A 10,527-nucleotide genomic window follows, 5' to 3' on the forward strand; every position below is an offset into this window, starting at 1 on the left:
GCCAGGCCTTTCTTTCAAAGCGCCTCTAGGTGGGTTTGAATTGCCACCTTTTTGGTTAGTAGTCTAGTGCTTAATTATGTACCATTATGTAAAGCAGTTATAATTAAGGTATACTAATTATAGCTCTGGTAGCATAGTGCCGGAGGCACTTGATTGCTAACCAGGAGGCTGGTGGTTCAAACCCACCAGCCACTCCTCGGAAGGAAGGTTGGGCAATCTACTTCTGTAGTGATTAAGGCATATGACTGCTAACCAGAAGGCTGGCAGTTCAAATCCACCAGCCACTCCTCAGAAGGAAGGTTGGGCAATGTATTTCCGTAGTGATACTGTCTCGGAAACCCAAGGAGGGGTCGCTATGAGTTGGATCTGACTCAGTGGCAGTGAGTTTGGTTTTGTTTGAGAGAATTCCAAAGCTAATAAATAGCAGAGTTTTTATTTTAACTTAGCCTTGTCTGACTTCAAACCACATATGCTTCCTTCACAATCTACTGGTAAGTGATGCCTGTCTTTTTCTCAAAATTTCCCCATATTAATAGAGATCTTAATAACTTCTGTATACCATGAGATGGGGTAAGGACATTCAGTGAAATTATAGTTTTCCTGGGCTTGAGCTCCTAAAAAGTCTCCCCCTCCAAAACACAGGTGTTTTGGCTAACCTGAACTCGTATGTTGGCCATGATCTTTCCTGCAAATCCATCCAGGAGGCTGGTGATTATGGTTATCATCAATTAAAGGTCAGAGAACTGACACACAGACCAACGGAAAGAACACATTTATAAACCAGGTAGCCACACAGGGCCATATCTTTAACTTACCTGGCTTGTTATCCCTGGAAATGGAATTGAAGCTGAAATATTTGAAATAAACTATAAGCTCTACCTACATTTAGAAAAATGAGACACCCACTTGGATTGGAATAGTCAGCAAAGATGTCACAGGGGAGGTGGGACTTGATTTGGGTCCTACAACAGGAATGTGGGATGGGGAAAGCCTGAATGGGTGGATGGCCTCTGGAATACACACAGAGTAATGGGGGAAAAACTAGGAGGATATCAGTGTGGTTGTTAAAGAAGATTTTCATTGACACATTGTTCTTGTAAACTATTTGGGGACCAGAACTAGATCTTCTTTTTTGTTTCCTGTTGCTTCTTTCTATGTTAGCTGAATAGCATTTGTATAATAGTGCAGAATTGATAGATTGAGTGGCAGATAACTCCTTGAATGACAGTCTGCCGTGATCTGCAGATGCACCTGCAGGACTTAGTGATGCCTTTGAAAGTCTCTGAACAGGGACATGATAACATGAAAGGTGAGTTCACACAGATAAATCTCTTTATAGATAAGAAATGGATCTTGAGAGACAAAAGAAATGTAGTGAGGAGATAAGGGCCTGCCTGACCTGAGTTGGAAAGATAAGGAAGAAACTGATAAGTGAGCCTTAGTAAGCCTATAAAGGAATAAAGGAATGGGCAAGTGAATGTGAACTCCGGACAGTGCAAATGGACAAAGTCAACAGCCATAACTTTATTAGCATTACTGAAAATGATGAGCACTTAAAGGGTTAATAGAGACCTATGAGCCCAGAAAATGAACAACCTAGATCTATGAACTCGCTAATCCTCTGTTCGCTAACATCTAAATTTGGATTTGTGATTTAGCTTTATGTGTTGGATGCTTTTGGAGCCAGAGATAACCATGCAAATCTGTTTAATAAAATAATTATGGTATGGTAAAAGAGGAAAGAGAACCGGCACATTTTCCTCATAATTTTTACTATCTCTACCTCCCCAGATGCAGTCTTGGCAGTCTGGTCAGAGGCATTTTTGAAGCCCTTGCCAAGTGACCTCTATAGAGACTTACTGGACCAAAGAGAACATTTATGTGGCAGTTTCATTGCTGCCTTCAAAATCCTATCACTTTTGGCCTGCATTAGTTCTTACTGTCTTAGCCTGTTCCAAAAAATGATGTCAATTTGAAAGGCTCACATTTGATGCAGATTCTAATTGTTTGGTTTGAAATATACCAAAACAGTTGTTTTCAGGAGGGTGGGGCTTGCAACACAAGTTTGCAAAGTCTGTGTAGGTTGTATCTTAAGTAGGTACTGAATAAATATTTTTGAAAGAATAAAAGATGTGAGAGAGATTTGAAGGTAAATCAATAGATGGAGAACAAAGACGCAGTTGTCACTATTGAATCTGAAATTTCTGACCTACCTGCTTCAGAAAACGTTTTGGATTTGGAGTCGCTAATATATGCAGTAGTAAAGCAAAAAAACAAACAAACAAACAAACAAACCATAGCATCCCTGATATTTGGTTTATGTTCTTTGCCTTGGCGCTATCAAGTGTCTCGCAGATTCTCAAGCTGTCTTCCTGTCTTTGATGTATTTTAGGGGCTTTTTATTATTAGTTTTGGAACTCTTTTCAAGACTCTCCACCAGTGTCTGTTGGTCCACCCAATTTCTTGTTTTTTCCCAGCCTTATAGGCCTTTGAGGTTCCCTGTGCCTCAGGCCTACCTCTGAAGGTCCTGTCAGCTCACATCCTGACTGAGCACCGCCCTCTACCTGTAGATTTGAAGAAAACCAAACCAAACTGACTGCCGTTTAGTCGTATTCAACTCATAGCAACCCCTCCTTGGGTTTCCGAGGCAGTATCATTACAGAAGTAGATTGCTCCATCTTCCTTCTGAGGAGTGGGTGGTAGGTTTGAACCACCAGCCTTCTGGGTAGCAGTCAGATGCCTTAGGCACTATGCTACCAGAGCCCCCTAGATTTGAAGAGCAAAGGCCCAAATCTACCTTTTTCCCTTCGCTCCCTGCAAACCTTACCTTCTAGCCTACTCTGGGTCCTTTATTATCAGTCAGGGAGTTTTGCATGACAATTGACTCCTTAACTAACTAATATATTACCCATCACCACAATGGTACTCTCCATGTCCTGGCACCTTTTACTTATATCATTTTTCATTTTCACAGCAACCTGGCCAACCAGATATTGTTATTGTTAGCTGCCATCGAGATGGCCCCCAAGCCGTGATAACCTCATGAGCAGTGAAACTAAATACTACCCAGTCCTGCCCCATCCCCATGATTAATTGCAGATTAGACCACAGAGATCCATAGGGTTTCCAATGACTGATTTTCCGAAGTAGATGCCAGGCCTTTCTTCCAACTAGAATTACTAACCCCATTTTAGAAATCAAGAAACTGTCAGAGAGGTAATGAAATGTGTCTAAAAGGTCACATCTAAAATGTCCCAAAGCCATGCTCAAAACCAGAGCTACGTGGCTCCAGTATTACACTCTTTCTACATTTCTCTGCAGCTTTCTGTCAGCACTATCTGGTTAATAATCTGTTATCACCAGCATGTGATAACATGTGACTCAATGGAAAGACCTCCAGGCCTTGAGTCCCAGGTGGAATCTTTTTTCTGTTCTGCCTGAAGTATGCGACCCTTGGCAAGCCTCAATCACTTCATCTGTAAAATGGAATTAATCCTTCAAAGGAATGTAAAATATCCATCTTAAGTACATATAAGGTCTGAGTAAAACCTTATTTAGAATAAACATGAAAAATATTTTTAAACTATTAAAGAGTGCTGTGAAATGTCTGCTAGTAACATTAAAAGGAATTTCAGAGCTAATAGGTAGCGGAGCTGGGCCTCAGGCCTGGTCTTAGACTAAATATTGAGTTCTCTCTATTGCATCAGGCTGAACCAAGATGAACATTGACATGGAGCCATTTTCTTGGCAAAGTGTAGGTGAAAATTTTTGTGTGCTTAACAACACTAATTAACTGGATATGCCTGGAATTGGGAAGAAATAACAGGTCTTTGTCTTGTTCACATTTTCCTCAATATGTACAAGAATTATTATTTTGTCATTTGTCCCACAGTTTTAGCATGTTTTTAGATTTTGTATTTTACACATGTAGCCATGGAATGTATCTGAGGATTTATTTGCTAGGTTTGAACCATCAACCTTTTGGTTAGCAGCCAAATGCCTTAACCACTACACCACTGGAGCTCTTTTAATATGTACAAGAATTATTATTATTATTTTGTCATTTACCCCATAGTTTTAGCATGTCTGTTAGATTTTGTATTTTACACATGTAGCCATTGCATATACTTGAGAATTTATTTTTTAGTGTGATTACATGGTCTGATGGTCCTCAGCCCCAGAACCCCCAGATGGGCAGCAGAGATGCTTCACAGAGGACTTATTTCTGTCATCAGACCCAAGAGGGCTGCCAGGAAGGGAGTCTGTGAATGGGGTCACTGGCGAGGGCTGTCCAGAAAGCTTCTTTGATGTGGTTTCTTATTCTCTCAGAATTATCTTGTCTTGTGATCACAGGGAGGCAGGCTATTATTTGTTAGTTCCGACTGTGTGTAAGATAATAAATGTGTTTGGCAGAAAGCTTGCTAAAGGGGTATGTATCTGTAAAGACTCAGGAGTAGTCAAAAGTTTGATTATGCTATGAACTATACCATTCATCCTATTTTTTGGGGAAATATTGTTGATTTTAACTGGCTTTCCAAGCCACATAAAGATGTTAAGTATCTGCCCTCATCTGAAGCAGTATGGAGGGAGTTCCTGGGTGGTGCAAATTGTTAACACACTTGGCTGCTGAAAGTTGGAGGTTCAAGGCCACCCAGAGATGCCTTGAAAGAAAGGCCTGGCAAACTACCTCCGGAAAGTCAGCTACTGAAAACCCAGTGGAACACAGTCCTACTCTGACACACATGGGGTCACCATCAGTCAGGCTCCTGAGTCTGATTATCTCAAGTCCTCCACTAGCTCTGCCACTCATTAGCTATGTGTCCTTGTGAGTTATTTCATTTTTATCATTAAAAAATAGGAATAGTATTAGTACCTACCACAAAGGGCAATTATGAGGATCCAATGATTAATATATGTATAGCACAGCTGCCCACGACATGCATTGTACACTCATTGGCTATATGCTTTTATTACTACATCTGCAGTATTTCAGTTTGCTGCTTTCAAATCTCCTTTGGGCCTAATATTATTTCTCATCTTCTAGACTGCTTTTCAAGGAGCCTTGGTGGCCCAGTGGTTAAGTACTTGGCTGCTAACTGAAAAGTTGGTGGTTCAAACCCACCAGCTGTTCTACAGGAGAAAAACACGACAGTCTGCTTCCTTAAAGATTTACAGCCTTAGAAACCCTATGGAACAGTTCTACTCTGTGTTACTATGAGTCAGAATTGACTCAACAGCAAAGAGTTTAGTTTGGGGCATTGTCCTAATTTAAGGCACAAGCCCTTCTAGAATATTTTTCTGTCTACTTTAGCATTCCACTGCTAACTCAAAGGTCAGCAGTTCTAAACCACCAGCTGCTCTACAGGAGAAAGATGAGGCAATCTGCTTCCGTAAAGATTTACAGTCTTGGACACCCTATGGGGCAGTTCTACTGTGTCCTACAGGGTCACTATGAATCAGAATCCACTCAATGGCAGTGGATTTTAGAAGTGAAGGCAATGAAATGATCTGTAAACATGTTGCTATTCAGTGCTGTCCATTTGGTTCCAATTCATAGTGATCCCATGTGACAGAGTAGAACTGCTCCATAGAGTTTCCTAGGCTGTAATCTTTACCAGAGCAGATCACCAAATCTTTCTCCTGCAGAGTCACTGGGTGAATTCAAATCGCCAGCCTTTTGATTACTAGTTGTAACTGCTTTGAGTTCTGAGGTAACTGTTTTGTATAATCTGTTTTGATACTGTCATAGTTTTTTAACTTAGGTTTTAGTCTAGGGAAAGAAGCAATATTCCCATCCCAAAGGAGTCAGAATAATTAAGATTATACATACTGTAAGATCCAAGTAATTATGTAACATTCCATTATTGCACCATATTTTGAGCAGATTACCAGCCTCTGATCAGTATATCTTCTTTTTAAGTGTCTGTAAAGGGAAACCAAGAAATGAGAATTCTGATCATTGTTTACCTAGAACTAATTATTTTAAATCTTGTGAAAAAAAGATCATGATTACTGAGAGCGTAGATGTCCTATTTTTGGACCTGGCATTCTTGTTTTAGTATATGAATTTTACTTTTATTATTCTGTTATTTTGCTTTCAACAAGACACAAAACATTTCATGTCTGGTCACATTATGAACCACAGACACAATGGGCTGATTGCTCTACTTTTATTTCATTATTTGATAAGATTTGTTGTTTTTCCTCTCCTCTCAGCTTGCTCTAAGGAATTCTAGATACAAGAATGTTAACACTGAAAATGTTTAATTATCTTGATATATAGAAAACAAAACAAAACAAAACCCACTGCCATCAAGTCGATTCTGACTCATAGCAACCCCCACTGGGTTTCTGAGGCAGTATATCTTTACAGAAGTAGATTGCCCAGTCTTTCTTCTGCAGAGTGGCTGGTGGGTTTGAACTGCCAACCTTCTGGTTAGCAGTCAAATGCATTAGGCACTATGCCACCAGGGCTCCTTTACCCATCTTGATAGATGAATAAGAATCTAATGAAATTGTTTAGTGTTGACTGTCACTGTGATTTGTGATTCTGCTTTTTCTGGAAAACCTTTTTTTAACATTCTGAAATATATGGGTAATTACCTATCTCAAATTTAAACATTAATAGAAATTACATTAAAAAAAAAGATGTATCATATAACAAGCTCACAACAAGTCAGAAATATTTTTTCCTCCTTCCATTTCAGTTCTTGCTCATACATTTAGTTTTACATAGTTGTAGTAACGTTATAGATACATTGTTTTCTGCTTATTTTGCCACTTAACCTTAGCTGCAGTTTTTTTTTCAGTGTGTGTGTGTGTTGCCACATAGTCTTCACAAGTATTTGAAATGTCTATGATAATATTGGGAGCTCTGGTGACCGTAGTGCCTAAGGCATTTGACTGCTAACCAGAAGGCTAGCGGGTCAAACCCATCAGCCACTCGTCAGAAGGAAGATTGGGCAATCTACTTCACAGAGATACAGTCTCAGAAACCCAAGGAGGGGTCGCTGTGAGTCGAATTGACTTGACGGCAGAGAGTTTGGGTTTTTTGTTTTTTTCTTGTCTATATTACATTGGATAGGAGCTCTGGTAGCGTAGTGCCTAAGGCACTTGACTGCTAACCAGAAGGCTGGTGGTTCAAACACCAGCCACTCCTTGGAAGGAAGGTTGGGCAATCTACTTCCATAATGATACTGCCTCGGAAACCCAACGAGGGGTCGCTATGAGTCGGGCCGATTTGAGGGCACATAACAACAACAACAACAACAATTACATTGGATGGTGGTACCATTGTACAATTGGACCTTCCAATATTCTTAATTGTTTATATTATTTATTAGCTTATAACATGGAATTTCATTGTTGAAAAAATCCATCCTTTGAATGAGATAAAGTGCATGTTTTGACCTTGGAGCTAGTAAATAAATCATAATTATCAAAAAGATCATTTTCTCATGAAAGTGAAATACATGCTAAATCTACTTGTGGCTATAAGTAGGCACGGCCCCTGCAAGTGATTTGATACCTCCTCTCAGACTCGCTGGATTTCTATTTGCCTTTATTGACTTTCTTATGAAACTTCTGTTATCACCAGGAAGCTAGGAGCTCAGTGCTAGGACGGTAGATGAGTTGCATGGATGGAGTTAGACCTTTAGAGGTTCTAAGTCCCTATTATGGTTCCTCTTCTCCGTACAACTTCCTCTAGTTAAATATATAATGTATTAAATCAGTTGCTGTCAAGTCAACTCCAATAGTTCAAGTAAATTCAGCCAAGGTTCTAAGTTTTGTTATACTTTGATCCTTTTTTACAGTGTCATATTATGTCAGAATTTGTTTTCTTTTGCGTGTTGGTGTGGGTGTACCCTTGCTTAATTGCTTCCCTATGCACAGTTTCTCTTTCCTTGGGTAACTCAGCAGTTGATGATTGTTAACTAGGCTGAATGTGCATAGAAAGACATTTTTTCTGTACCCCACAAAATTTGACCACCAAAGCAAACAAAAATAATGACTTGTGAACTTTGAGCAGCCTGAATTTTTCAAAGTAAATTCTAGCATAATTGTATACCGTATAGGTTCCATTAATCTAATTAATTCTATCATTAATTCTATCTTCCTACTCTACCAATAAGGAGAGGAGAAATCTGACTGACTAAGCATGGTGTGAATTGAAGTCATCATCAATTCAAGGGGATTTTGAAGAGAGGCTATGTTATATTAGCAAAAGACTTTCCTCATGCAGTAAGGCCACCAAAGGGAAGGTAGTCTTTGTTCTTCAGGATGTGATTAATATTGCCTCATCATTTAATTTTAGAACTCCTAAAGTAAAAATGCTTACATCAGTTCAAGGCACATGGTTTGAAATCTGAGAATGCCTACTTTTTCCTTTTTTAATACAGAAGTAACATAACTGTGTCACTAAAAGATTAGAAAATAATGAACTGGAAGTGTCCCATAATTTCTTTACGTTCACCAAAACCTCTGCTGATTATTTTGTAGTCATTGTTTCCACTCATTTTTCTTGGTACTTTAAAAAAAGAAAAATTGTAACCCTGTTTTTTTTCCCAAAAGAATATGTTTTATTGAAATATAATTTGCATACAGTGAAATACACAAAACTAAAGTGACATGGGTCAATGCATTTTTTTTTGCCACCCTGTTTTATATACATTTTGAACCAGACTTATTTCACTTAACATTACTTCATAAGCTTTTTCTATTTCCAGTTTCCATAAGACAATTATAATTTCTGCATAATATTCCATCCCCTGACATTTTATACTTTTCCTAATCATTTCCCCCATTTTGGGGCATTTACAGTATATAAATGTGTATTAAGGTGATTATTATCAAGACTGGTCCACACCATGTTAACATCAATTATACAAATGATGTAGGTACACTGATCCTGATGTGATTCACTTCTTCAACCAATATTGTACATTTTTTACTGAATTCCTTTCTGCCTGTTTTCTTCTCTTCCTTCTGATATGCACTCTTGGGAGGAGAGGGCTGGTCCTGATCTACTTCATCAGTGGATATTTGTGTTTTTCTTTCCACAGTGGTGAAAGTGGTGCTGGAAAGACAGTAGCTGCCAAATATATCATGAGTTATGTGTCCAGAGTTTCTGGAGGAGGCCCTAAAGTCCAGGTGAGTTGGTGGTGACCCATTTTAAGACTGCAAGCCATGTGAAACCTAAGAGGCCCATTTCCTATTTAAAAATACTTTCTCCTGCCTACTAAACATATTGGTTCTATAACCAAGAAATATAAAATCTTCAAGAAATTGTATATTATGAGGTTGTTGTTGTTATGTGCCCTCGAGTCAGCCCCGACTCATAGCAACCCCTCCTTGGGTTTCCGAGGCAGTATCACTGTGGAAGTAGATTGCCCAACCTTCCTTTTGAGGAGTGGCTGGTGGGTTTGAACCGCCAGCCTTCTGATTAGCAGTCAGCTGCCTTAGGCACTATGCTACCAGATGCCCAATATATGAGTCAGCATCCAAAAGGAAGATAAACAAAGGGCCTAAAAGTTAGCTCATAGAAAAAGAAATAAAAATAACTCATAACCCATGAAAATGTGCTTACTCTCATTAATAATGAAAGAAATGCAAATTAAAACTACACTAAAATAGTAAAAATACCATCTTTTACCTATCAAATTGACAGAAACATTCCAAAAAACCCAAATCAAACACACTGCTGTCAAGTCAGATCCGACTCATAGCGACCCCTTTTTGGGTTTCCGAGGAGGTATCACTGCGGAAATAGATTGCCCAGTCTTCTTTCTGAGGAGTGGCTGGTGGGTTTGAATACTCTGTGGATGAGAATGTGAGTCAAAAGTCACTCTCATACACTGCTGATAGGAGCAAGAGCTGGTATACTTTTGTAACAGGCATTTTAGCAAAATCTGTCCTATATATATATATATATATATATGTATATACCCTTTGACTCAGAAATTCTGCTTTAGGAGATTTATCCTTTAGATATACTCAAATGTGTGAAAAATGATACATATGTTTTGAGTTATTTGATGTGACCTTTTTTCATAATGACACAAGACTGGAAATAACCTAAGTGTTCATTAATAGATAGCTGGTAAGATAATTTGTGGTTCCATATATAATGGGATATTATACAGCCATTAAAAATGAGGCTTCCTATACTGATATGGAGTGATCTCCAAGATACGTCATTAACTGGGAAGTATACAGTACAGAACATTGTATGTACTATGCTACTGTTTGAGGAAAGAGAACATATATGTGTATTTGTTTAGATAAGTGTAACATATCTCTGGAAGAATCCACAAAAAAACCTGGTAACAGTGTTTGCCTTTAATGGAGGAAGCTGGGAAGCTAGGAGGCTGGGAGAAGGGCATATTTCCTGCATATACTTTTGAGCCGTTCATGGTTTGAACCGTGTGCCTGAAATGACTGATGTAAAAAATAAAAATTTTAAAACAGAGAGAGAGAAAAGAAAAAGAAAGAGATTAGAGGTCTGACCAAAAAAAAAAAAAAAAAAAA

The 10,527-nt window shown here is 38.7% G+C and overlaps 1 protein-coding gene across 1 annotated transcript in view; it reads left to right on the forward strand.

The window, feature by feature from the left end:
• MYO1E (myosin IE) overlaps positions 1-10,527 on the forward strand; it is a 158,906-nt gene that overhangs the window by 22,509 nt on the left and 125,870 nt on the right. Inside the window, exon 5 of the mRNA XM_042783283.1 lies at positions 9,063-9,150. Within this exon, the coding sequence (XP_042639217.1) occupies positions 9,063-9,150 (88 nt within the window). The remainder of the gene's footprint in view (positions 1-9,062; positions 9,151-10,527) is intronic.

This window comes from Orycteropus afer, unplaced genomic scaffold, assembly GCF_000298275.1.
Source record: "Orycteropus afer afer isolate SDZICR_OR568_19922 unplaced genomic scaffold, OryAfe1.0 scaffold00015, whole genome shotgun sequence".
Lineage (NCBI taxonomy): Eukaryota > Metazoa > Chordata > Mammalia > Tubulidentata > Orycteropodidae > Orycteropus > Orycteropus afer.